Below are 26,852 nucleotides of genomic sequence, written 5' to 3'. Positions count from 1 at the left end.
GCTAATTTTTGATTTATTGTAGAGATGAGGTCTTGCCAAGTTGCCCAGGCGGGTGTTGAATCCGCGGGCTCAGGCAATCCACTCACTTCAGCCTCCCAAAGGCACGGGATTACAGGCCGAGCCACTGAGCCCGGTTTGTGTGCCTTATTAATCTGCCTTTTGTGAGCTGAGCTTTCAGTGAAACTTCCAAGAGAAAAGGGACCACTTTCCCTTGGCCCCTATAGTGTTTCTTGTCCTCATAATAAATATATACATCCTCACTTTGGGAGGCCAAGATGGGAGGATCGCTTGAACCCAGGAGTTCAAGACCAGACTGGGCAACAACATTTTTTTTTTGAGTTGGAGTCTCACTCTGTCTCCCAGGCTGGAGTGCAGTGGCATGCTCACGGCTACTGAAGCCTCAACCTGCTGGGCTCAGGCAATCCTTCTGCCTCAACCTTCCAAGTAGTTGGAACTATAGGCACGTGCTACCACACCTGGATAATTGTGTTTTGATTTACTGGAGAGATGAGGTCTCAACAAGTTGTCCAGGCTGGTCTTGAACTCCTGGGCTCAGGCAATCCTCTTGCCTTGGCCTCCCAAAGTGGCGGGATTATAGGCTTGAGCCACCGTGCCGAGCCGCAACAAAATTACAAAAAAAAAAAAAAAAAAAAGCCAACCATGGTGGGGTGCACCTGTAGTCTCAGCTACTAGGGAGGTTGAGGCAGGAGGATCGCCTGAACCCAGGCGGTCAAGGCTGTGGTAAGCTGTGAGTGTGCCACTGTACTGCAGCCTGGGCAGCAGAGTGAGACTCTGCTTCCAAAAACAAACAAACAAAACACACACACATGTCCTTTCTTTTCTGGCCACTCGAGGGCCTTTGCTAATGCAGGTCCTTTTCCCAAGCTGCTCCTATTCATCCCTTAGATTTCTGCTCAAACGCTCTTCCGCAGAAACACACATCTGCAGACCCCAGTGCACACTCCCAAACTGTAATAACATACATAGCTGTGAAGCCAAGGTGGGAGGAAGCCAGCCGGGACAGTTCTGGGTTTAGTGGGGCCTGGAGCAGGTACTATAGAAGACCCTATTTTAGAAAAGGAGTACACAAGGATGAGTTCCTAAGAACACAGGAGAGTATTTACGTAGAATGAGAAAAGAAGGGGCCTTGGAAGTGTCTTTCCAAAGGAGAGGCCCAAGGTTGAGCTGCTTTGTGGTGGACACATCTCTTTCTATACAAGGGGTGGGGGAACACAGAAAAACTGGAAATTATCTTTTGGAGGGTAGGTCCCTTGTAGTACAAGCTTTCCCTGTTAGGTAAGTGTTCTAGGAACCCTTCAGTATCAGTGCACCAACTAGCATTGTTGTGAGAGGCTGGGTTTGAGTGGATTTCAGTTAATTTTTTTTGTGGCAAACAAGTCTTACCTTCCCACAATGCACCTGCCCACACAGTGCTGAGTGTTCACCCTCCCTATTCACCAGATCTCACTCCAAGTGGGTTTTTTTTTGTTGTTGTTTGTTTCCCTGGATAAAAGCCTAGGGCAACACAGCAAGGACTACGTTGCCCAGGAAACATAGTCCTTAAAGAGAAATGTTTTGCCGATGTGGAAGAGGTGAAACAAACAAACAAAAAAAACGTCAAAAGCATTCAAAGGCATTAAAATCGACGAATTCAAAAACGGTTCTGAGCAGTGGAAAAAGCATCTCCATAGGTGTATTGCATTGAATGGAGAGTACTTTGACTGAAGTGTAAACATGTAAGAATAAATCCACAATCTTTTTTCTTTAAATTTTTTTTTTAATTTTAAAGACATAAGGTACAATTCAGGAAAATTTTTTATAAATAGATTCTGGCTTTGTGTCCTCACCCGAAGATGGTGCCCTCTATGAAAGCAGACCATCTGTCCAGTTTTGCTCAAATATTAATCAAACATGCTGGTGGATAACTCATGCTATCCTACAGGGATACTTCTTATGACCAGCCAGCCCCACCACTGCTCGATGTGTGTGGCTTGTTCTCTTACCTTCCTTGTCCCCTCAAAGTCACTTTAAAAAAAAAAAAGTCCAGGTCCCACTCTGTCACCCAGGCTGGAGTGCAGTGGCACGGTCACGGCTTACCATAGCCTCGACTTCCTGGGCTCAGGCCATCCTTCCACCTCAGCCTCCCAAGTAGCTGGGACTACAGGTGCATGCCACAACGCTGGCTAATTTCTTGGTTTTTTTTGGGAGGGGGTAGAGATGGGTTCTCACTACATTGCCTAGGATGATCTCAAACTCCTAGGCTCAAGCGATCCTCCCACCTCGGCCTCCCAAAGTGCTTGGGATTACAGTCATGAGCCACTATACTTCACTATACTTATTTATTTTTTTAAAAGCTTACTTATTGTCTCTCTCCTACTGGAATGTGAGCGCTACTTACTGATCTCTCAGTACTAGATGCAGAGTAGGTCCTCGTTACATGTCTATGGAACAGGAGAATGAATTCCACGAGTGTTATCAGTTGAACTGACTATGTTCTGCATGTGGGGTGGACATGAGCCTTTGGGGACCAAAGGGATGGCTGTAGTAAGCTGATAAATGGCTCCCAAACATGCCCACATTCTAATGCCTAAAACCTGTGAATATATTACTTTATGTGGCAAAAGGGGCTTTCAGATGTGATGGAGTTAAGGAGTCTTGAGATGGTGAGAATATTCTAGATCATCTGGAATGTTGTCACAAGGGACTGCCTCAGAGAAGCGCAGGAGTGTGAGAGAGAAGGAGACATGACAGACAACGGAGACAGAGGTTGGAGTGAGGCTGGGCTGTGAGCCTGGGAATGTGGGTGACTTCTAGAAGCTGGAAAACGCAAGGAAATGGATTCCCCTTGGAACAGTAGCAATAGTACACGAATACAGATTTAAGACAGATTGAGTATTAGCTCTCTACTGCTGCTAAAACAAGTCACTACCAAAAATGAATGAATAAATGAATAAGTGAATAAACCCATAAAGAAAGATGGAAAGATGGAAGGAAGAAAGAAAGGAAGGAAGGAAAGAAAGAAAGAAAGAGAGAGAGAAAGAAAGAGAGAAAGAAAGAAAGGAAGACTGAGTACAATGGCTCAACACCTGTAATCCCAGCACCTTTGGAGGCTGAGGTAGGAGGATTGCTTGAGCCTGAAAGTTTAAGACCAGCTGGGCAACAAAGTGAGATTTTGTCTCTATAAATAAATAAATAAAACAAAATAAAACCAAATCACTACAAATGGAGTGGCTTAAAACAGCACAAAGTTGTTATCTTACAGCTCTGGATGTCAAGAGTCCCCGGTGGGTCTCTCAGAGCCAAGGGGTCAGCAGAGCTGTGTTCCTCCTGGGGGCTCCAGGCACAGCTCTGTTTTTTCCCTTTTCCAGCGTGTAGGGGCCACGGGTATTTCCCAGCCCATAGCTGCATCCTCCATCCTCTGCAGCCTGCATGTGTCCGCCAGGGAGATGCCGTGGTTGTTTGGCAGGGCGATGTCATGGTTGTTTGCTATTCAGCGTTATTGTGGCAATAGGTAACTGACATGAACAGGCAGACCAAACACAGGCCCCTACACACACACACACACACACACACACACACACACACACACACACACACACACACATGTGCGCGCGTGCACACTATTGCCAGGCAACCCCTCCTGGTTGCCAAGTGACCTGGTTGCCAAGATGCAGAGTGGAAAGCTTGAGGCAGGCACCTGGAAAGGCGGTGTTTGAATCAAACTCTCCGCAATAGAAATGGAGTCGGCGGAGATAAGAGAGAAAGGTGGGCTTCCAGAAGGTGGGGGTGGCAGAAGCAAAGGCCCCGCAGAAGGAAAATCAAAGCCGTGTTTAGAACCGCTGGGCCGAAGCAGCCCAGAAGGGAAGGTTTGGGCAGAGCCCGGAAGAACAAGAAGCTGAGAGGGGCCACCTGTGATCAGAGTGCGCATCAACATTTGGCCAGAGGGGCCGTCCCTGCCTCCTCTGATCCTTAAGAGCACTGAATGCCTTTGAGCCAAGGCGTGATGGGATGAAAGTGAGGTCCCAGGCTGGGCAGCCTGGGGGCTGTGTGTGCTATCCAAGGAAGGTGATGCCACCCACTTGGAGGAACAAGGAACAGGCGTCTCTCTCCCCAAAGATTTTGCCAGCAGCTTTAAGCTAATAACTGCCTTTCCATTAGCGACTCTTTTCAAGACATTCAAGACACAACTAATTCAATTACTCACTGCATAATGTTTAATTAATGCCACAGACACTGCTCCTTGAGTTTATCGCATGTCTCTGAGGTTTTCTTGCATTTAATAGTTGCTTTACTAGCTCTGGCCCTATGAGACAAGTCAAAGAGATGGAAGGAAGGAGCTCTTCACCCCTGAATCTCTCAAAATTTTTGGACACAGTCAATTAGGAGCTGAGGGAGTGGGACTTCCATACCCACCTGTAGTCCCATAGAGAAAACCCAGAGGCAGGGAGGCCAGGAGATCACCTGCTCTGCACCCTCACCCCAAGTCTAGTTATACAAAGAATCTGATTTGCTTTTTAAATCACTTTACTAATTACTCAGGTCTAAAATCTTCTACAATTTGATTAACTTAATCTTGTCTTCCTCTAGAGGATGTCAGTAAAGCAACTTCTTTTTAGTGCTGTGAGTTGAATTCTATGTGGATTTCCCAATTTTAAATATTTTCCCTGTTTTTGTTGTCTTGATGATTTTGTGAAGTGTACAATTAAAAAAATATTTTATTATGTAGCTGACTGTGAAGCCTATATCTTTTTAGAGTTGGGGGTTTTGCTGTGTTGCTCAGGTTGGAGTATAGTGGTGGTGCAATCATAGTTCACTGCGACCTTGAACTCTTGGGCTCAAGCAATCCTCCTGCCTCAGCCTCCTGAATAGCCAAGACTGCAAGCATGTGCCACCACATCTAGTTAATTTTTTAGTTTTTTTTTTTTTTTTTGTAGAGATGAGGTCTCACTATGCAGCCCAAGCTGGTCTCACATGCCTGGGCTCCTCTCCCACTCTCAAAGTGATAGGATTACAGGCAGGAACTGCCACACCTGGTCAGAGACCCATATTCTATATTGATCTGTCGTGGGTTGAAAAATGTTTTCATTCATCTCCCCCCACTCATTTCACACTTGCTTTTCCTTTCAGTTTGTGCTTGGGAAGGTTCTGTTTGGTGTAAACTTGGATTTGTCACCTGGTTGCCAAGCAACAGAAGCCACCTGAGTAGGATGCATATAATGTCAAACTGTCCCCAGCCGCCTCTGAGGCTGGCCTCGCCAAAGCTCCAGTGTGTATATGAATCACGAGGGAAAGTGGTTAGACACGAAGGTATCTGGACCTTCCCTGGACAGGTGGGGGAGGTGCCTAGGAACTGGTTTTTAAAAGGGGAGACCCCTGTGACTCAGGAGGTGTGAGGAGGCCAAGAAACTCCGTGCTTAAGCATCAGGTAGCTCCAAGATGGGCTGTTGGAACTTCTAGAAGAGAAGGAAGCAAAGCAAGTCAGAAGGAACCAGACCTGGGGCTGTTCTAAACCATTCTAGATATTCCATTCCATTCCATTCCATCCTACCCTAACCATATTGCATAGATCAACCATTTAATCCTATCACAAACCAATACAGTAGAAGCAATCATCCCTATCTTATGATGAAGAAATGAAGGCACAGAGAGATCGGGTAACTTACCTGGAGTTGCACAGTTACCACGTGGAGGAGCTAGGATTCGAACAAGAAAGGCTGGGTATCTTAACAACAACGTGGGGTGGAGGATAAGAATGCAGGATCCTGAACTGTGCAACCTACGTTCAAATCCCACCCCTGACATTTATTAGCTGTGTTGACCTTGTACAAACTGTCTGGTCCCCTTGTGCCTCAGTTTTCCAAACTTTAAACTGGGGAGAGTAAATGATAACATGTCAAAGCATTCTTGTGAAGACTGGCTTTTAATAACTGCTAGCCATTATTTAATTAGTAATTGTATTAGTAATTAGCTAACACATTTTTGTAGTCCAGCAAAGAGCAGAGCACTGAGGACAGGTCCCTGACTCCTGCTCTGTCTCTGACCTTCATTTTACACTTGAACTTGGGCATGAGGCTCAGCAATGGGATAAGAGGTGTCAGCAATGGTGTGTGTGGGGTGGGGCAGCGGGGAGGAGGGTTGGTGTTGGGTAAGTTATTTGGTATTTTTGTTTTATTTTATTTTATTTTAGTTGGAGTCTCACTCTGTCGCCCAGGCTGGAGTCCAGTGGTGCACTCACGGCCACCCCAGTGTCGACCTGCTGGGCTCCGGTGATCCTTCCGCTTCAGCCTTCCAGGTAGCCGGAACTAAGGCGCACGCTACCATGCCCGGCTAGTTTTTGATTCTTTTTTTATTGTAGAGACGAGGTCTTGCCAAGTTGCCCAGGCTGGTCTTGAACCTGTGGGCTCAGACAATCCTCTTGCCTCGGCCTCCCAAAGTGCTGGGATTACAAACTGAGCCACTAACCCCGGCTGCTGTTTTTTTTTCCTCAAGAGATAGAGTCTTGCTCTGTTGCCCAGACTGGAGTGCAGTGGCATGAGCATAGCTCACCGCAGCCTTGAACTCTTGAACTCAAGCCATCCTCAGCCTCCCAAGTAGCTGGGACCGTGGTCGCGGACCATCATGCCTGGCTCCTTTTTTATTTTTTTGTAGAGACCCAGGATAGTTGAGGATTCACAAAGTTGAGTGGTTTGTTCTTCATGAACAGAAAACAGGTATGAGTGTCAAAACGGCCACAGCAACTAAACGGCCACGTCTGGAAGGACTTAACAAAGCCTCAGCCTCTCACACTCTCCTCCCCCAGTTGATCTCTCTTTGGTCACCGACCTGTCGGCATGTGCCATCACCACCTCTTCATCTCTTTTTGTCGTGCTTTTGAGGTCTCTTCCCTTTGGAACAGGGTCGGAAGTCAGCGAGGATTGAGGCTTTAGGGTGCTTGAGGTTGAGGTACAGGGAGGGGGCTGGGGAGGCGGGGGCGGGCATTTCTGAGACCCTTGCTGTGGCGGAATGGGTGTGAGAGGAGGCAAAGGACATTCAGCTCGGTTTGCTCGACCAGACCCACAGGACATCAGGAACCAAGGACTGTCCCTGGCTGCTGGGAGTGCCCTCCACCATCAGCCCTTGGGGGTGGCTTCTGCCGGGGAGACCCGGGGGCCCAAGAAGGACTGGTGTCAGAGTGTAAAACCTGGCCTTTGAGTCCCAAGCTGGCCATCCCTGAAAGGTCATATCCAAATCCCCTGCAGGTTGGCTGAAGCTTCTGTGGAGACAATACAGCCAGGCGGCAGTGCAGATGTCTCCGCCCCTCTTCCCCCTCTTGTTGCTTTCCTCCCCCGCCCCTTCTCTCTCCTCGTTTCCTCTCTCTCCCTCCCCTCCCCCGCCTCCCCTTCCCTTCTCTTCCCTCCCCTCCTCTCCCCTGCCTGAGAGCACCCCTTGTAACCCTCTTGCCAACTCCGTCTCAGAGCAGGCTTCTGGGACACCCAACCTGTGACGGCCGACCAAGGTGTGAGACATTCCCAGCACATCCAACAGAAGACAGCAGCCGGCCGAGTTGAATCTGCTTTTTAATATTTTAACCATAATGCAAACAGGCATAAGGAGACTCGTCGACTCCCATAAAATCAGAAGAAGAGAACTATACAGGAGAGCATGCGACAAACACAGCCCGGACAACCTCGCGAGGGGTGTGGGGCAGGCGTCAGACCTTGGAGGGGGGCGCTGGGGCACAGGGGACACTTGGCAGAGAGTAGCAGCATTGAGAGCTCAGAGGTAGGGGAGGCCGAGTTTCTGACAACGTGTGTGTGTGTGTGTGTGTGTGTGTGTGTGTGTGTGTGTGTGTTGAGATGTGACGCTGGCTCTGCCACCTGGCAGGCTTCTCCAGCACTGGAACAGACACCTGCAGGGGGACAGCCCGACACCACTGTGACTCTCTGGGCCTTCTGGAAAACCAGCACTGAGCCTGGGGTGGGTCTTACAATCACAATGACAACACAACCACAAAAACGGCGGAGGCAGAGTTTCGGGCACGGGAGGGGCCTCAGACCCAGTGGGAGCCCCGGGCTTGCTGGGTCCCCAGAAGAACCAACACCAAGGGCACGGCATCTTATGATCCGCCTTGGGGGGAGTTTGCAAAGCCACATCCCCTCCCCCCGTTTGGCAGCAGGTCATAGAAATGACCCCTGGACTATGGAAGGTTCTACCGGCTCTGAGGCAGTCACAGTCTGCTCCCATTGAAATCCCAGAGAGGGGACACTGGGCAATGTTGGATGACAAATTTGGTGGTCACCATTGACAGGAGACTGCTACCAGCACCTAAGGGGTGAAGACCAGGGATGCAGCCCAACATTCGACCACGCCCAGGACAGCCCCACGACAGTCACCCAGCCCCAAATGCCAATGCCAAGGCTGACAGACCCTGGGCTAGAGTCTTCTGGAGCTTAGGAGCCAAGTACGGCACATTGCTGTCCCAGAGTCACTCTCTAAAAAACACCAGGAAGCAGCACATTAAGGCAGATTCATTTCTACCTGCCGGGGCCATCTTGGGAATAATGAACTGTTTTGGACCAGACAGATACGCCCTGCTTGTCCAGAACTGCTCAGACATTCCAGGACAAAAAATCTCGTAAACATACTAAGGCATATTGACTCCCGATCACCTCCCTTGAATTGACTTTGACAAATATGAACAGAAAACAAACTCTTAACAGACACTGCTTTCCATGGGCGAAAGCATACCTGGATCCTCATGCTTGGGGAAAGGTGGCCTTTCTTCTGGGGTCCTTTTGCCACTAGGCAGAGATTGGCCAAGGAGGGGCAGGTGTGAGAGAAAGAGCAGAGCCAGGCTAGGTTGGCCCTGAAAAATCAAATCCATGTTCATGGGGGAACATCTATGTTGAGTCCCTGGGAGGCAGGCCCCCTCAGTCTCTCAGACCTGTGTTTCTTCCGTCTCAGCTCCTGGTCTTTTATTTTTATTTAAAAAATTTTTTTAGAGGCAGTGTTTCACTCGGTTGCCCAGGCTGGAGTGCAGTGGCACTCCACAGCCTCAAACTTTTGGGCTCAAGCTATCCTCCTGCTTCAGCTTCCAGAGTAGCTGGGACTACAGGTGTGTGCCACCACACCTGGCTAATTTGTGGGGTCTTGCTATGTTGCCTGGGCTGGTTTCCAACTCCCGGGCTCAATCAATCCTCCCACCTCGGCCTTCCAAAGTGCTGAAATTATAGGTGTGAGTCATTGTGCCTGGCCATAGAACTCTTAAATTCCTTTCTCCTCACCCTCCACAACAGATGAGGTACCAGGTCCCATGAATCCAGTCCCTGGACTCTCTTTACCACGACATCTGCCTCTTCCCTCACTCAAGTCTTGGTGACATCAGTGGCTCCATGGGTCACCCTCGGTGCTGTGGCCGGAGCATTCTTTTCCAAGCATATCTCTAATCACCTCAATTTCCCCTTCTGAAAAACATCTCAAGGACACCATGGTGCCTACCAAATAAAGTCAAAATTCCTTGATAAGCCACTCACCTCTCCCCACTGTCTGGTCTCAGCTCATTTTCCCTCACTTTCTTCTGCTTTCCAAAGCCAGCCTCGATTTACTCCACACGCTCCCCATCTGTGCCTTTCCTCCCACTCTTCCTACTTTCTGGCAAGCTCTTATCTTCCAAAATCCACCAGTGGAAACCCACCCACTTCTCGCCCTCCAAACGCTTCTGTCCCACCAGAACCTTCCATGAGAGAGGTGCTGTGCTTTGTGTATCTTCGCGCACTCCACGGTGCCTTACACACATGGAGAAGCAAGACACGTTATACACGGAAAGATTAACATTTGATAACTTTTGGGCCGGGTACTGTAACTGGGCGTGTCATGGGTATTGTATCCTCCAGTCCACCCTGCTATTCAGATGGGTGCGTAGACTCAGAAAGGTCCACAGCCCTCGGTCATTGGCATAAACAGGGACAGAATTAGAATGTGCACCCAGGTCTGCTTCCAAAACTCCATCTTGGTGTGCCTGAGGTATTCCCTTCAAAAGAAAGTCACCTGGCTGTCTCATTCCAAGGAAATGGGGTTGGAGTTACTACAGGCCAATTCGAGGGAAGGGAGAAATAAATGAGCCATGGCCTGGGTAACCCCCAAAAGCCTAGTCAACGCGATTTTGCTCATGTATTCCTACAGTCGGCTACGAGGTGGGAACTAAAAATAACCACGAGAGGGCAGTATTTGCCCACCCTGGATCCGAGCAAAACTACCTCTGGGCGCCACGCTTGCTCTTGATAGGTGACTCATTGTAGGGAGGCTTTGGGTATCAGGGTTTCTGGCAAATGAGAGAACACGCTGGTCTCTTGTCTTCTAGCTGGGAGTTACTTAGGAAGCAGCTTGGATGGTGTTTACTTAGAAAAAAAGTCCTTCTGGAGAAGAAAGATGAATCCCAGTTACAGAACCATCTCTGGGCTTCCAGACAAAAGGAGGCCATGTTTCCACCTGTTTGCCTGCTACTAGAAAGGCAGGGATATTCGGGAAAGGCATGCGCAGCCCATTGGAAGCACTCCTAAGTGGTGATTTGGTGACGGGAAAGCATCTATGTTGGAGTTCACTCTGATAGGGAAGCGCCGATCAGTTCCTCTTTGACAGAGACTGGACACAGCAGTTCAGTCCCTGGGGAATGCCTGGCATCTTAGGAGGTGTTGCTAAAGGTGTGAAGGGTTGGAAGGAGAGCCCTGGGAGAAAAGCCACTAGTGTTTGCAAGGAGGAGATGGACAGTGGGCTTCCTTCCTGGTTGGGGAGGGTTGTCTCTGAGGGTCTGTTCTCAATGTGTGTGGAAGACCAAGCAGGAGAAAACGGGGTTAAACGCAGGCAGGCAGGGGAGACGGAGTCTGACATGAAGCCAAACCCGTGAGCCAGGGAAGAGACACCGGTGGGTGCTGCCAGGCATGGAGAGAAAGTGAAGACAGGGTTTTCCCTTTCACGTGAAGAGTCTCAGAGGTTGGGCCCTCTGGGTCTTGGCGCCCCTGGAAAGCCCTTCCAAGGAGGGTCAGGACACTCTCTCTTTGGCGGGCACTCAAACTGGTCACCAAAGAAGAAATGCACAATATCTGAGGAAACGGGGTCTCTATATGACAAAACAAAACCAGCCGATCGCTTCCCTCCCACTCCTGGGGACCCTGCAGGCTGGGGGTCACCAGAATGTCTTGGCTCTCTCTGGGCACTGCCTGGCATTGATGTTTAGCACTCAAGTATAGAAAGGGACCCCTCCCCGCAGGGACTCTGAGAAGGCAGGTGCCAGAGGTTGCTGCCTGGGAAGAAATCGCACCGGCCCGAATTCCTACTGAAGACTTCGCTGCCTGTTTTTGATCTGAGCGGAGGGTCATTTATTCATCAAACTTATTTTTACAGGTTAAAAAACTGGGGGATCAGTTTTGGAGGGCCACAAGCCCAAGGGCCAGATTCCTCACACCCTGGGTGTGCTTCCGACAGAAGAAGCCACGTGGACCTCCTGGGCTCAGGTGATTCTTTGGCCTCCAGTCTCATCCACTTTAACTGGCTTCTGTGATTTTTATCCCCAAGGGGGGGTGGGCAGCAAAGTCCATTTGGGGGGAAATAAAAAAATAACAATCATATACTTCCTTGATATGATTTCCAATCTCTGAAACTTGAAAGTTCAATCCACTCATACTCTTTTTGGTTCATAACATCACATCCAGGAAAAACTGAGGACCAGTGACTTGTCCAAAGTCTCTCTGTTGCAAAGTGGGAAGATCCTTATTCCCGTGTTCTTTGGACATGACTTCTGGGCTTTGTGGATGGGAATGCCTAGAGAGAGAGGGGTCACTGGATATGGCCAAGTCAGGTGATCCTGGCTGGGATGGGCGGGCTCGGGGAGGGGGCTTTCCCCATCCAATAGATGGCATTTACCAGTGAGAGCTCCTCACTGGTATCAAAATCTAAATGCATCTAATTCTGGGGTTGCCCCTTTCCTGGGGAGATTTCTCTTTTCATCCTCACACTCATACCCTGACCCTTTACAACCAGGACAATTAGGGGGCTTCTGAGAGTTTTAGGGATGCTAGCGTGGACCCTTAAATGTGAGCACATGAGAATTAGCATGAACCTGGGGCCTATTTCTTGGCACCGAGAGTCTTCAATGAAGGCAGTGGACTTGGATCTAAGGTCAACACACTTGCTTGGACAGCAGGCCACACATGTGCACACACACATACACACACACACACACGCATGATCAAAACATCATCATAGAAAAGAAGGGGGGGCATCAGCGACTGAGGAACTGGCTCAGAAAGCGTGTGTCCAGTAGCCTGCAGCCTTGGCGGGGGAACCCCAGAGAACAAACCCTAACACGAGCGACGGCCGTGTGCCAGTGGTCATGCAACCGCGACGTGCCCTCATCAGCATGAGAGAGGGGAACGGAGTTTTGTAAGAGCCACTGCAGATGATGAAGGCATTGCATTGCAGCAGGAAACTCGAGGAGAGGACCCGAGAGGGCCCAGGAAACCACCAAGGGGCCAGAACCCGGAGGAGGGAAACCAGGACACAGCAACAAGGATGAGAGGCGGAGCGGGGGCCGCGAGGGGTCCTGGAGGAGGGTCCAGCAGTGTCTGTCCGCGCCCACGGAAGCTGCAGTTGCCGCCCACTGGAGTGCTGGGGCGGGTGCGTCCGTCTGGGCAGGAGGGTCCAGTTAGGAGCTGAAAACCCTGCAGGAGGAGGGTGGGGAGGAGTCAGTGCTAGAGGAGAGGGTGCTGGGACTCCTGCAACCCACCCAGAGGAAGCTACTGTGCTCTGGGCTCCAGGACTTCATTTTTCATTTCTTCTGCAGCCCCTCATGTCTTGGACAGGATGTGACACATAGTAGGGGCTTGTAGCAAATGAACACATGTGTGAATAAATGAATGAATGAATGAATATCTGCTCACCAGCACAACTGGCCAGGAAGAGGGGCATTTAAAAGAGTGTTTGACAAAAGGGCATTGTGATTTTTCTTTTCTTCTTTTTGAGTTGGAGTCTCACTCCGTCGCCCAGACTGGTGTGCAGTGGTGCTCCTGGCCACTGCAACCTTGACCTGCTGGGCTCCGGCGATCCTTCCGCCTCAGCCTTCCAAATATCTGGAACTACAGGCATACGTTACCATGCCTGACTAATTTTTGATTTTTTGTAGAGACGAGGTCTCGCCAAGTTGCCCAGGTGGGTCATGAACCTACGGGCTCAGGCAATCCACTCCCCTCGGCCTCCCAAAGTGCTGGGATTACAGGCTGAGTCACCGAGTCCAGCCATGATCTTTCTTTCTTTTAACTTATCACTGACTTAAAGCTCAAGAATTGTGACTGTTTTTTTTCTTTTTTTGAGTCAGGGTCTCACTCTGTAGCTCAGGCTGGAATGCAGTGGCACACTCACGGCTCGCGGCAGCCCCAGCCTTCTGGGCTCAGGCCATCCTTCCACCTCAGCCTCCCTGGTAGCTGGAACCGCAGGCATGTGCCTCTACAGCTGGCTAATTTTTTGATTTATTTTGTAGAGACAGGGGTCTTGCTGTGTTGCCCAGGCTGGTCTCAAGCTCTTGACCTCAGCAATCCTCCTGCCTCGGCCTCCCAGGGCTGGGGTTACAGGTGTGAGCCACCATGCTCGGCCAAGAATTGTGATCTTAAAAGCACAGATACGACCTTACTGGACACACAAGAGTGCTTCTGAGAGTGCTGTGTCATCTTAAGGAAAAAACAGTAAAGATGCGGGTTTAAGAAGCGAGCGTGTGCCTTAGGCTACTGAAAAGAGACAAGTGAATTTCCCGCTTATTCAAGGTCCAGGGCGACCGTGGTGGTTTCCAAGGCGTTCTGTGACAGGGAATGGGGAAGGACGCCCCTGGGTGGTGAGATTACAATTGCAGTTGCTGGGTTATGCAGTGAAAGGCTTAAGTAATGAGACCGAAGCCCAGTTTTGTGGGGGGGGGGGCAGGCTGCTTCCAGAAATTTCTAGAGGTTGAGTGAACTTATCAAAATCATTTGAATTGTGATTTGCATGAGTGAGGAAACCCTCGCCTCCACGATCTGTGGGGTGAGGGAGTGGGGTAGAAAGACCAGAATCCAAGGGTAGGAATATAACTCTTCTAGGGGACACCCCCAACGGAAGAAGCCGGTACCCAAAGCAGGGGTTCCCTGCCACACTCGAAAAGTGCTGTGCTCTAACTCCCAGTTTCAGATGCAACATTCTGGGGTGACCTGGGAATGTGCATTTCTAAAGGTCCCCCGATGGTACAGATGCTTTGTGGGACAGCCGGACACCCCCACCCGTCGGGACCCAAAAGAGGGGGGCTCTCCCACCCCTCGCCTGGGGATGGGGGCCACTTACTCATCGGTGTCTTTTTTGCTCTCTTCAATGAAGGCAATGGACTCAGATCTAAGGCGGTTGGTCACTTCGTATGTTCGCAGGGTGACCCCGAAAATGTCCTCGTGGTACCGGTTGTCATCCTAGGGGGACAGAAACAGCCTGGAAACGGCCCTCAAATGCCAGACCAGGGCTTGGAGGGGGCAGACTCGGCCTGACACCCTGGAGTGAAACATCCTTAGATGGTTCTAAAAAAACAAGGCTGGGCCAGTGTCCCCACGGCGCCTTTGGTCCCTAAGACTTTGGCTTCAGCAAGGCTCTGTTCCCAAGACACGGCGCCTCCGAGCCCAGCTGCTAAAGGACACTTGAGTCACCACCCGGGAAGGGCCGCACTCTACATTCTGAGGTCAGAAGCGATGAGGTCACATGGGCACCTCACTGTCCTCCCCTGCCCTCTCTCCAGTGGGTTCCTGCTAGTTCAGAACTGGGCGAGGTTGGCTTTGGTGTGAAATGTCGCAGCCCATGAGACCAGCAGAGAGGGGAGGAAAGAACACATGTCCACCGGGCACCCAGGGAACACTGGGAAGTGGGGGCTCCTCGGGTGAACGTGAGTTGATCTGAAGATGAGTGTCTCCGCTCAATGTTGCCAGAAACAGGCGACGGGGAGATTTCTCCTGCAGCCTCGAGAAACAGCCCACATGACTGGGGGCATATGAAGATTTATGAAGCCACAAGAGCGCCTGCAGTGGGACTGAGGGGTGGGTAACCAAGAGCACTCTCGAGGGTAGTATCTTTGAGAATCAGACAAGGGGGAAATACACTCGGGCCAGCTGGGCAGGGGTTGGGAGCGTGTATTCATTCAGCAGGCAGGGTTCCAGGATGCGCTGAGTGCAGGTCCAGTCTTCCCTTGGCCCCAGAGGTTTTGGAGAATGCTGCCCATCTGCTACGTGCGTTCCTTTTTAGCTGGGGTGATTTATTTTATTTTTGTTTTTGTAAAGACAAGGTCTTGCTATGTTACCCAGACTGGTCTCGAACTCCTGGGCTCAAGCAATCCTCCCGCCTCGGCCTCCTGAAATGCTGTGATTACAGGCACGAGCCACAGCGCCCGACCTGGTTTCTTAACTCTATTCTGCAAAGTCCTGGGGCATCTATGACGGTGTCTCCCAAGGGTCATATCAGGGAGACTGAGTATATAGGGGCTCCAGAGCTCTCCTCAGATGTGTGACATTTCTATCAGAAAGTTTCTTTGTTGTTATGATCATTATTATTTTACCAACTGGGGCTTAGCACCAGCTTTAGAGCAAAGGTTTCTCCTGTAAAAATCTTTGCTCACTGCTCACTTAAGAAAGCAAAGAGTAGGATGGAATCATCCCAAGAGCTTTGTGGAGATCCTGCACTCAATGTTTTCTTTTTGGGGCCATTGATCACACAGCTATGACTTCGTGACTGGACTGCCACTAGCCTCCACCCAGCCTTTGGGCAAGTTAGGAAAAAGTCCTTCTTTGGGGACACAGCTCCGCACAAGGGTACACAGCTTGGTGAGCTAAGCATGGGGTGACTTTCAGACCACACTTGCCCCTCTCAGGCAGGTCTTTTCGTGCAGTGCCCAACCTGTACAACTGCACAGCTCCTGGGAACATGAACAGTTGGGTTAGGATGCTTTTTGTCTAGCTCTCCAGAGGGTCAGCTGCTTGTCATTTTCACATATCACCGCAGCCAACCACACGCACCTGCATGCTGGTCATCCTTCCTGCTTTCTCCACCCTTGTCTGGGACCACCTAAATCCTCTGCTGCCAATAGTAAGTGTAGACACAGGAGCAGGGATAGCATCATGGTTCCCCTAATCATCAAGACAGGCGGGGTGAGGAAGAAGAGGCAGTGGGGATGCATGAGAGGGGGTCTGAGGAGCACGTGACTGACCCTTAGCCTGCTGATGAATACGCCGGCATCCTCTGCCGAGAGCTTCCCTTGCTGGGTCATGATGCGCTGGATGGCTTTGAGGACGTCGGCAGCCATGGTGACGTCCCCGCAGACGTAAATGTGGCCCCCTTGCTCCTTCAGGGCTCGGTACACAGACTCGGCCAGCTGCTCTTGCAGGATGTCCTGCACGTACTTCTGCAGGGAGCAGAGAACCCGTGAGACGGGCCACGCTGGGGGACACGCCCGCCGTGGCCCACGTTTCCCCAGAAGCAGAGCCTGGCTCGGGGGCCTGCGGGCAAGGGAGATCTTTTGTGAGGTGATCCTGGGGCACAAGAGTGGGGGACCAGGAGGCGTGAGACAGGGAAGGGGAAGCCAGGGAAGGGGGTGTGACCGTGCTGCCCCCCACTTTGGGCAGCTGGAGCTCAACTCTGCCGAGGACCCTCTAGGGAGCTGGGCAGAGAGCTCCCCAGAATCATCCCCATGGAGGGAGAGAGACAAGGGCATTGGCAACTTGCTCCTCTTCCCTGGTGACCAGTGGTCACCCACAGCATGTATCTAGGTGCAGGGCTGGTCATTAGCATCTGACGAGTGCAGGGAGGCCCGGGCAGACACAAGACACGGGCGAGGTGGGGGCTGCCACCTCCCATCTGCAAGGCTGGCTGCTGCAGTGACTGCTGGAGTCTGAGATGGGCTTGTGGGGGTGTGGGGATGGGGTATCTAGTCCAGCCTCCAGGGACTGTATCTAGTTTGTCCAGGACGTCTCTCACTTGTCTAGGAAACTCCCCCTCTGGAACTGACACAGGCGGGCCATCCTGGTGTGGCTGTGTGACTGTTGACATGACATGCTCCCACCCTGGTTGTCAAATGGCCACTGCCAGACTCCCCGAACATCTTCTACCTCCAGAAGTCCTAGCCTCTTCCCCGGGACTCCTGGGGCTCCCCCACATCCAAAAGCTTGCTCCAGCCCTGTGGCCCCGGTCCATTCTGACCAGTACTGCCTCGTTGGGGCTGCTCAATACATTTTTAAAAATTCCTCTTGTTAAGCATTTTTTATTATGGTCAAATACACATCACATAACACTTGCCACTGTAACGACTTGCAAATGTACAACTCGGTGGCATTAAGTGCATTCACAGTGTTAGGTGACCATCACTGTCCCATCGCAGAACTTTCTTGTCACCCCAGATGGAAACCCTGTGCCCCACGCCCCTCCTCCCACCCCTGGCGACCACTCACCCACTTCCTGTCTCCGTGGATTTGCCTACTCTCGATGTGACATATAAGTGGCGACCTGTGATGTGGGCTGCTTTCTGAGACACGGAGCAACTTTTTAGGGGGGAGGTCAGAGAGGGTGAGGGTGAGGGGTTTTCAGCGAGTAGGGTGTGCATGTGAACCAAGTGTGTGTGAACTGCGTGGGTGTTTACCACGTGGGTGTGTACTGTGTGGGTGTGTACTGCGTAGGCGTGTACCACATGGGTGTGTACTGTGTTCCTATGTGCCATGTGGGTGCATACCATGTGGGTGTGTACCCCATGGGTATGTACCATGTGGGTGTGTACCGCATGGGTGTGTACCATGTAGGTGTGTACCCTGGGGGTATAGACCGTGTGTATGTACTGTGTGTGTATATGCTGGGCCACGTGGTTACCTTTGGTTTGTCGGGCTCCCGGGAGTAGGCCGTGTACAGCTCTCGGAAGACGCCCTTGTTCTTGGCTTGCAGGGTCTCCTCCCTGTAGATGTGATCTATCTTGGACTGCCGGCACCCAAAGACCAGGACCATGGGGCAAGGGCTCATTCCTGGGGGCCAGGAAGATGCATGTCACTGACGGCTCTGCTGCCTGATTCCAGGGGCGGAACAGAGGGGGAGTGCTGGGCCCTTGGTGTGCACCATGCAGATAGAGGATTGTGAATGTGAGCAGGCAGGGATGTGTGTGCACACGACACACGTGCACACGCGACACGTGTGCTCACATGCACACACTGAGGAAGAAGGGAAAGTGTGCTCAGACCTCCCTTCCCGGGGTCGCAATCCTTCCTTCTCCCCACTAAGAACTTGGCACCCCATGCCGTCAGGTAGTGCTAAGAGCCTGAATTCCCGAGTTGGAGGGCCTGGGTTCGAATCCCAGCCCTGTGTGAAGACGCACAACTTACTCAACTTTTTCTTCCTTTCTTTTTTCCTTTCCTCTTCCTTCCTTCCTCCTTCCCTCCCTCCCTCCATCCCTCCCTCCCCTTCCCTCCTGTCTCTCTGCTTTTTTGACAGGGTCTTGCTCTGTCACCCAGGCTTCAGAACAGTGGTACAATCATAGCTCACTGCAGCCTTGAACTCCTAGCCTCAAGCAATTCTCCCACCTCAGCCTCCCAAGTAGCTGGAACTACAAGCATGTGCCACCACAGCCAGCTAATTAAAAAAAATTCTGTAGAGTTGAAATCTCACTATGTTGCCCAGGCTGGTCTTGAGAAATTCAGTGAGAAATAAATGGGAAAATTAAAATCTGTGCCTGGTACCTAGTGAACACTCTGTAAAGGCTACCTATCCTGGAAGGGAGGAGAAAAGGAAGACAGAAAAGTTGAGTGAGTTGTGCATCTCCACGCATGGCTGGGATTCGAACCCAGGCTGTCTAGAATGACAGCACCATGGGGCAGGTTTTTATTTTTTATTTTAGTTGCTTTTCTGTCTTGTTCATTGCTGTCTCCAGCACTTCTGGTTGTGTTTGGCACCGTAAGGTTCTCAATTAATCTGTGTGTATGTGGTTTTTTTTTTTTTTTTTGAGTTGGAGTCTCACTCTGTTACCAGACTGGAGTGCAGTGGCTGCTCCCGGCCACCGCAGCCTCGACCCACTGGGCTCCGGAGATCCTTCAGCCTCCAACTAGCTGGAATTACGAGCATGCGCTACCACACCCGGCTGATTTTTTGATTTATTGTAGAGATGAGGTCTCGCTGCCCAGGCGGGTCACGAACTAATCTGTGTTTAATGCATGCCCCATTCTAAGCTTCTTCCTCTCCCTCCTCCCACAGCTGAGCTGTTGTGTTTCTTCCACAGCAAGGTTGGCTCTGGAATACCATTCTATAGGACAATCACATGAGCACATCCATTATTATTAATATTATTATTATTTGAGTCAGGGTCTCATACTGTCGCCCAGGCTGGAGTGCAGTGGCATGATCACAATGATCTCAGTTCACGGCAGCCTCGACCTGCAGGGCTCAGGAGATCTTCCTGTCTCAGCCTGCCCAGTAGCTGGGACTACAGGCACGTGATACTTTTTTGACTTTTTTTGTAGAGATGAGGTTCCGCTGTGTTGCCCAGGCTGGTCTTGAACTCCTCGGCTCAAGCGGTTCACCTGCCTCAGCCTCTCAAAGTGGTGGGATTACAGGTGTGAGCCCCATGCCCGGCCGAGCACATCCATTTGGTAAGGATGAACGCCAATCTCTGCTATGCTGCAGTTTTTGAGGGGGCCACATCTGAACAGTCAAAAAACGTCTTCTGGGGATGGCATTTCAGGCCCCAGGACAAGCTGTATGGAAGATCTGTTGGGGCAACTTCACCTAGGGGTCAGGTTGGTCCTACGTTCCCAGCCCTTCCCAGGCACGATGCAACAAAGAGAGGCCACCTTCTCCAGGGCTTCTGACACACCGCTGGGCCACCCCGGGGTGGGATCTGGTGGGCACTAGATCATAACCCACCTTTATGCTGGATATCAAATTGCCGCTGTTGCCAGAAGCTGCGGAAAGGCGCAATGCCAGTGCCCGGACCAACCAGGATGCAGGGAACTTGGGGGTTTCGGGGCAGGTGGAAGCTGGGTGCTCTGAACAGAGAAGAGAGACTCATAAGTCTTGCAAGCTCAAATCTGATCAGAATGGCTGAATCTCGGGTTAGACCTGGTGGCCGTCTTGGGTTGACACAGTGAGACCTACAGCTAGCTTTTCAGCCGGGGCCAGGAGCCCCTTTTCAGGGTGGGGGGCCCACAGATTAGGGGAGGTCCCCAAATGGGAGGTCTGGCCCTTTCTCTGGCCCCCAATCCTGCTCATCGCTGACTGAGCATTTTGAATCCAGAGTTTCTCGGCTGGCACTGAAGTCACTAGGGCTGGCTACTCCCTGACTGTGGGGCTCTCCTGTGCCTTGCGGGGTGTTCAGCAGCATCCCTGGCTTCTACCCACTGGATGACAGGAGCATCTGTGAGTTGTGACAACCCAAAATGTCTTCAGACATTGTCAAATGTCCTGGGTGGAGCGTGGGGGGCAAAAATGATCATGGGTCGAGAACCATTGATTTAACCATCCCTGGAACCTTTCAATCAGGGAGTTACAGACTTTAGTACATACAAGAATCACCTGGGGATGCCCAAAATGCAGATTCCTGGGCAATGTGGTACACTTGGGCTCAGAACTTTTTTTTTTTTTTTTTTGAGTTGGGATCTCACTCCATCTCTCAGGCTGGAGTGCAGTGGCACGATCATGGCTCAATGTAGCCTTGACCTCCTGGGCACAGGCGATCCTTCTGCTTCAGCCTCCTTAGTAGCTGGGACTATAGGTGTGCGCCAGCATGCTCGATTAATTTTGTGATTTTTTTTTTTTGATAGAGACAAGGTCTTGCTAGGTTGCCCATGTTGGTCTTGAACCCCTGGGCTCAAGTGATCCTCCTGCCTTGGCCTTCTGGAGTGCTGGGATTATAGGCATGAGTCATCATGCTCAGTCTAGGTCTCTATTTCAAAACCCCCAGGGATTCTGATGCCCATGGTATGTGGACCTTACAGTGAACATTCTAACCTCAATGGTTGAGAAAAAAGCCAGTGTTCAGGTAGCAATGTCTTTGGTTGACAAAGCAGGAAACTCTAACAGTTCTAAGCTTAAGGTTAGCCTTTCAAGCTGCGTCTGGGAGGAACTACAAATTACAACGAGTGGGGATGACTACAATTAATGGGGGTGGCTGAATCTTCTCCATCTCTATGAGACTGGAGGCAGGTTGGGGGTGCCCAGTGGAACTGGGGTAGAATTTCCACTAGCCCATAAAGTCCACAAAGGTCAAGACCATGTTTGCCTGGTTTTCCACCGTAGCCTCAGCACCCAGCACAGTTCACGCCCCTGGTCAGTATTCGTTACATTGACTTGACTTTGACCAAAGAACTTGCTGCACTGACTGGGTCGCGCTGTCCCACGATCCTGTTTCCTTAACAACTTGGGGAGAGGCAGGATGTGGGTCTCGGTCCTCTCTGACCCAGCCATTTCTCTAGAACCCCTCAGGGTGGTCCCCTACCCCAGCTCATGACATCAACACACAGACTTGTGACAGCTGCTCACGCTTCCTCGCGGGCTACTTACCCTCTCACGAAACAGGGGACCACATCATCAGCCTGTATCTGGTTAAGCCAGGAGGAACACACGCCGTGATGGATGGGTCCTTCTCCATCTAGAAGAAGAACCAAGGTGGGCAGGGTCACCCGCTGTCCCCAAGCTTCCCGGTCATGCCCACTACCCCATGCAGAACACTCATGGGCCAATTGCCAAGTTTCTGTCTTGGACTTCCCGGACTGGAAACCCCTTCCTCTGAAGGGGAAGAGGATATGGTGCAATCGCCCAGGATTCTGCTGGGGAGCGGGGGACGTGTCAGATTCAAATCCTGCCCACCGAAGGGTGTACTGGGTGGTTTCCTGGCATCCCAGGCTCTGAGATCTCCTAGGCACTGTGTGTGTTCACTGCTTTATCGAAGTGGGAACATGCAGTTAAAGAGCTTGGGAAACCCGTGGCCAGCTGGGCATGATGCAGTAGAGGGCTCCCCTGGGGACAGGCGGGGTGGCCTGTTCTAGTCGCTGCCTTGGGGGTATGAGGAGATAGGGAGAGTAAAAGTGCTCTTGGGACCGGAATTGCTGAGTCTTCCTCTGAACTGTGCTCAGGCTGGCTCTGCCCAGTGGACAGTCTCCTGCTGCCTCTAGGCCAGTCTCCTGGTCTTGGGTGTCAGTCTCCTCCTAGGGCTTTGGGATCTGGCCTGGGGATGGCCGTTTCAGGGAACCCCCTAGAAGCCACAGGGCGAAATGCAGCCGAGAAGGCCCCTGGAAACCCCGTGCCCACCTCGGGTGCGGTAGGAGACCACTGCCACGGTGAGGTGCACCTCATCGGGGTACATGTCGGGGGAGGAGCTGATGGAATAGTAGCGAGGCTGCAGCAGGGACAGCTGGGTCAGGAGCAGGGTGGCTGGCATCTGGATGGACGGGAACTCCTCCAGGACCTCCACGATGGTGGGGTTCTTACCCCACTTCCATTCCTCGTACTCCTGCAAGCCCTGGGCCAAGGAGAGGGGCAGAGGCACGCTTGAGTCCAGCTCCCACGAGAATCCCAGGAGGTTCAGGAAGGAGGCAAAATAAAAGTATTAATAGTGGGTCTGGAGCGGCGGCTCACACCTGCCATCCCTGCGCTTTGGGAGGCCAAGGCAGGAGGGCCACTTGAGGCCAAGAGTTCGAGACCAGCCTGGGCAACATAGCCAGGCCCCGACTCTACAAAACATTAAAAAAATTAGTCGGGTATGGTGGTGCCTGTAATCTCAGCAACTCAGGAGGCTGAGGTAGGAGGATCACTGGAACCCAGGAATTCGAGGCTACAGTGAGCTCTGGTTGGGCCACCATGCTCCAGTCTGGGCAAGAGAGTGAGACTCCGTCTCTCAAAAAACAGAAAGTTATTATTTATTTATTTATTTATTTTTTGAGTTGGAGTCTCACTCTGTCGCCCAGATTGGATTGCAGTGGCCGCTCCTGGCCACCGCAGCCTCGACCTGCTGGGCTCCTGCGATCCTTCTGCCTCAGCCTTTCAAGTAGCTGGAACTAAGGTGCGCACTACCATGCCCGGCTAATTTTTTGATTTATTGTAGAGATGAGGTCTCGCCAAGTTGCCCAGGTGGGTCTCGAACATGCAGGGTCAGGCAATGCACTCACCTCAGCCTCCCAAGGCACGGGATTATAGGCTGAGTCACTGAGCCCAGCAAAACAGAAAGTTTTAACAGTTAATACTTAAATAGCTGTTATTCTGTGCCAGTTTTGATCGTCATGGGGATCTTATAAAACAGGTATTGCTATTATCCCCATTTTATAGATGAGGAAACTGAGGAACACAGAGGAACTACAGCTACCACGTGGCGGTGCTAGGTTTTAAACGTAAGCCAGGGGTCGCAGACTTCAGTCTGCAAGCCAATACTGGCTTGCTGTCTGTTTTGTATGGCCCATAAGGTAAGAATTATTTTCTACATTTTTATTTTTTAAGAGACAGGGCCTCATTTTCTCATTCAGGCTGGAGTGCACTGGTGCCATTATAGCTCACTGCAGCATCCACCTCCTGGACTCAGGCGAACCTTCCACCTCAGTAGCTGGGACTACAAGTGTGTGCCACCACACCTGGCTAATTTTTAAAGATATTTCTAGAGACAAGGTCTCGCTTTGTTGCCCAGGCTGGTCTCGAACTCCTGGGCTCAAGCAATCCTCTTGCTTCTGCCTCCCAAAGTGCTAGGATTACAGGTGTGAGCTACCTACCATGCCTGGTCTGTTTTTCTTTCTTAAATTAATTAATTAACTAGTTATTTTTTGGAGCAGGCTCTCACTCTGTCACCCAGGCTGGTGTGCAGTGGCACGATCACAGCACACTGCAGCCTTGACTTCCTGAGCTCAGGCGATCCTTTCACTTCAGCTTCCTGTGTAGCTGGGACCACAAGCGCATGCCACCGTGCCCGAATAATTTTTTGATTTTTTTTGCAGAGATGAGGTCTTGCTAGGCTGGTCTGGAACTCCTGGACTCAAACAATCCACCCACCTGGACCTCCCAAAGGGCTGGGATTACAGGCATGAGCCACTGTGCCCCGCCCTGTTTTTAACTGATTGGGGGAAAAAAAATCAAACGGAAAATAATAGATTCCAAAAGAATAGGATATGAAATTCGTACTTCAGTGTGCCATCAAAATGCTTGTAAAGTGTGACTGGAATGCAGCCACGTTCCTTTGTTTACATGTTGTCTACTCTGTCCCATCACAGAGGCAGGACTGGATAGTCGTGACAGGAACCAAATAGGCTGCAGCCTAAAATATTTACCACCTGGCCTTTGGCAGGAAATACCTGCCCACCCGGTTCTCGGCTGTCTGTCCCCAGGATCTGCCCACCTAACAGTCAAGAAAAGGGAGAGGCACCCAGAACGCAGGGTTGAGATTTGCTGATGGCAAATCTGCTGGGCGCACATCCCCAGGGGAGCATGGGTCACGTCCATATGTGACAGCCCCGGAAAAACAGGCTGGGATGTGTGGGGGACCACATCGAGGGCATGTTGACAGCCAAGCCCTGCTGTTGCCAGGGCACAGAGGCGCTTTCTGGGGCTCTGGGGGTATTCCCCCTAAATCTCAGAGATACCCCAGGCAGGCCCTGATTACTGGCAGAGGAGGTGTGGCTTCTGAGGCTGGAGTCAAGCCTATTGCCAGCGCACTCTAAAACACGGATTTCTTGTGTCCCTAAAGACCATCCTTGCTTTACTGATAGGGTGTGGCATCCCTGAGGCTGTGCTTTTCAGACAGACCCTCCAGTCTCACCGCCTCCAGCGGCAGAAGTCCACACAAAGACAAATATTGCAGGCTAACACTCATTTGTGGGAGCTGAGCGGGAAAACAATTGAGCTCCTGGAGACAGAGTGGAATGATGGCTACCAGAGGCTGAAAAGGGGGGCGGGGGCGGGGGAGAGAGCGGATGGTTCATGGCTGCAGAAATACAGTTAGACAGAATGAATTAGGTGCAGTATTTGATAGCACAACAGGGTGACGATAGTCGACAATAATTTATTATATGTTTTAAAATAGCTAAGAGTGGAATTGGGATGTTTCTAACACAAAGAAATGCCAAGTGCTAGAGGTGATGGATACCCCAATCACCTCGATGTGATAGCTACACGTTGCATACCTGCATCAAAACACCACACGTACCCACAAATATGTACATCTACCACATGCCCATAAAAATTGAGAAAAGAAAAAGCTTATCTTTAAACCAGGGCACTGTGAGATTCCCAGCTTTTCTCCCAAGCATGGACTCAGATGGAACAAAGAGAAGCCCAAGGGCCCAAGGGGAGGTGGAAAGAGAATAGAAATTTCTACGGTCGTCAGAGAACTGCGAGAGTCAAAGGGGTCACTCTTGTTCTGTGGGGCGTCAGAACGAGGAGGGGAGGGCGTCGGGATCAGCCAAAACGGATCGGCCAACAGGGCGACTGCCCGTGCGGGGTGTGGGGGGGGAAATGGCCACCTTGGCTCAAGCCTGGCACCTGCTGGAGAACGGTCACAATAGCAGTGTTTGAAAGATGTCAGGTGGGGCTGTCCCAAGCCTAGGCACTCACCTTGCTGAGGACCAGCAGACGCTGCTTCTCCTTTTCGCTGGTGGCCAGGGAGGCAAACTGTTGCAACTGCAGGGGCGTCGGCGGCGTGGTGATGTCCAGGTAGTACTTGAAAGCCTGGAAGACGGTGCAGGGCGGGAGGCGGTGCTCGTCCGCCCAGTTGCTGATGACGCCTGGGGAGGCACAGTGGGGGGAGGGGAGAGGGGTGAGGGGCGAGGGTGGGAGGGCTGGGGTCCAGGCCGGAGGGGCCAGCCCACGTCTGGAGCAAGGGATGGGGCCAGGGGGCAGGATGGTCCCAGAATCCAGCAACTCCTCCCTCCACCCTCCATGCCCACATCGGCATGCAGGACCCAGGGACCCCATGAGCCCAAGAAGCATGTCCCAAACCAGTCAGGCAAACTCGTCCGATCACAAGCACGAAAAGAGGAGAAAACTACGAAAAGCGGATGAGCCCCCAAAGGCGTGTGAGATGGGAGAGTCTATTCTGGCACCATCTGTCCTCAAATGGTCTCAGCTGGTTTCTCACCCCCGCCCCCCCCACCATGGGATTTTAACGAACACTTCTCTAGTACTTTCTGTATGCCAAGACTATTCTCAGTACTTTATATTATTAACTCATTTAATCATCACAACCATCTGAGGGGATGAGTGCTATTCCATCCCCATTGAGAGAAATGGAAGCACAGAGAGGTTAAGAAATTTTGCCTGAAGTCACACAGCTCATAAGCGTGAAGTCAGGCAGTCTGGTTTCAAGCCTTGTTCTAAGTAGTACATTGTCCTCTGTTTGTGTCCTACCTATCCAATATGGCCCGTAGACAAAAACCTCTCCTTCATCAGGGGTTCAAGAAAGCTGTGTTTCAACACAGAAAGAACTGGCTGGGTTGGGTTTATTAAGAGAGGGCATGTCTCCCCAAGGTGGTGCCTTCCTAAGGGATTTTCAAGAGGGTTTTGACTCTAGACTATTTGCATATTCCGCCCTGATGTTACACCTGGCTCCTTTGTAAGGGTGACAGTCATGGCATCACAGGCTGCCAGGTAAGGTCACGTCAGTTCCCTGTCCCTGAGCTCTGAGCACCCCCTTGTGCCCCCGAGATGAATCACTGAGACCCACTGGCCTTGGAAAGCTCTTCAATAGGAATGTCAAGGGCGGTCACTTATAAACAGGTTGGAACTTGACCGAGTGAGGTCAGAAGCACGGGTTCAATCACAGGTGGCCATCAGGCTTCATCCAGTGCCTTTTGATTCTCAGAGGAGACAGGATGAGACTTCAT

The 26,852-nt window shown here is 51.3% G+C and overlaps 1 protein-coding gene across 1 annotated transcript in view; it reads right to left on the bottom strand.

Annotated features, from left to right (window-relative positions):
- The window catches only part of LOC103250172 (nitric oxide synthase, brain), a gene marked incomplete at its 5' end in the record, with an annotated part of 62,103 nt that overhangs the window by 3,274 nt on the left and 31,977 nt on the right, over positions 1-26,852 (bottom strand). The window contains 7 exons of the mRNA XM_021707888.1: positions 14,338-14,456; positions 16,235-16,429; positions 17,884-18,032; positions 19,921-20,042; positions 21,556-21,643; positions 22,303-22,513; positions 25,585-25,754. Of these exons, the coding sequence (XP_021563563.1) occupies positions 14,338-14,456; positions 16,235-16,429; positions 17,884-18,032; positions 19,921-20,042; positions 21,556-21,643; positions 22,303-22,513; positions 25,585-25,754 (1,054 nt within the window). The remainder of the gene's footprint in view (positions 1-14,337; positions 14,457-16,234; positions 16,430-17,883; positions 18,033-19,920; positions 20,043-21,555; positions 21,644-22,302; positions 22,514-25,584; positions 25,755-26,852) is intronic.

The sequence above is a fragment of the Carlito syrichta genome, unplaced genomic scaffold (genome assembly GCF_000164805.1).
Source record: "Carlito syrichta isolate Samal-C Ts95f unplaced genomic scaffold, Tarsius_syrichta-2.0.1 Scaffold126612, whole genome shotgun sequence".
Classification (NCBI taxonomy): domain Eukaryota; kingdom Metazoa; phylum Chordata; class Mammalia; order Primates; family Tarsiidae; genus Carlito; species Carlito syrichta.
The sequence above is the reverse complement of the archived record's forward strand: the minus strand, read 5'-3'. Positions and strand labels throughout refer to the sequence as shown.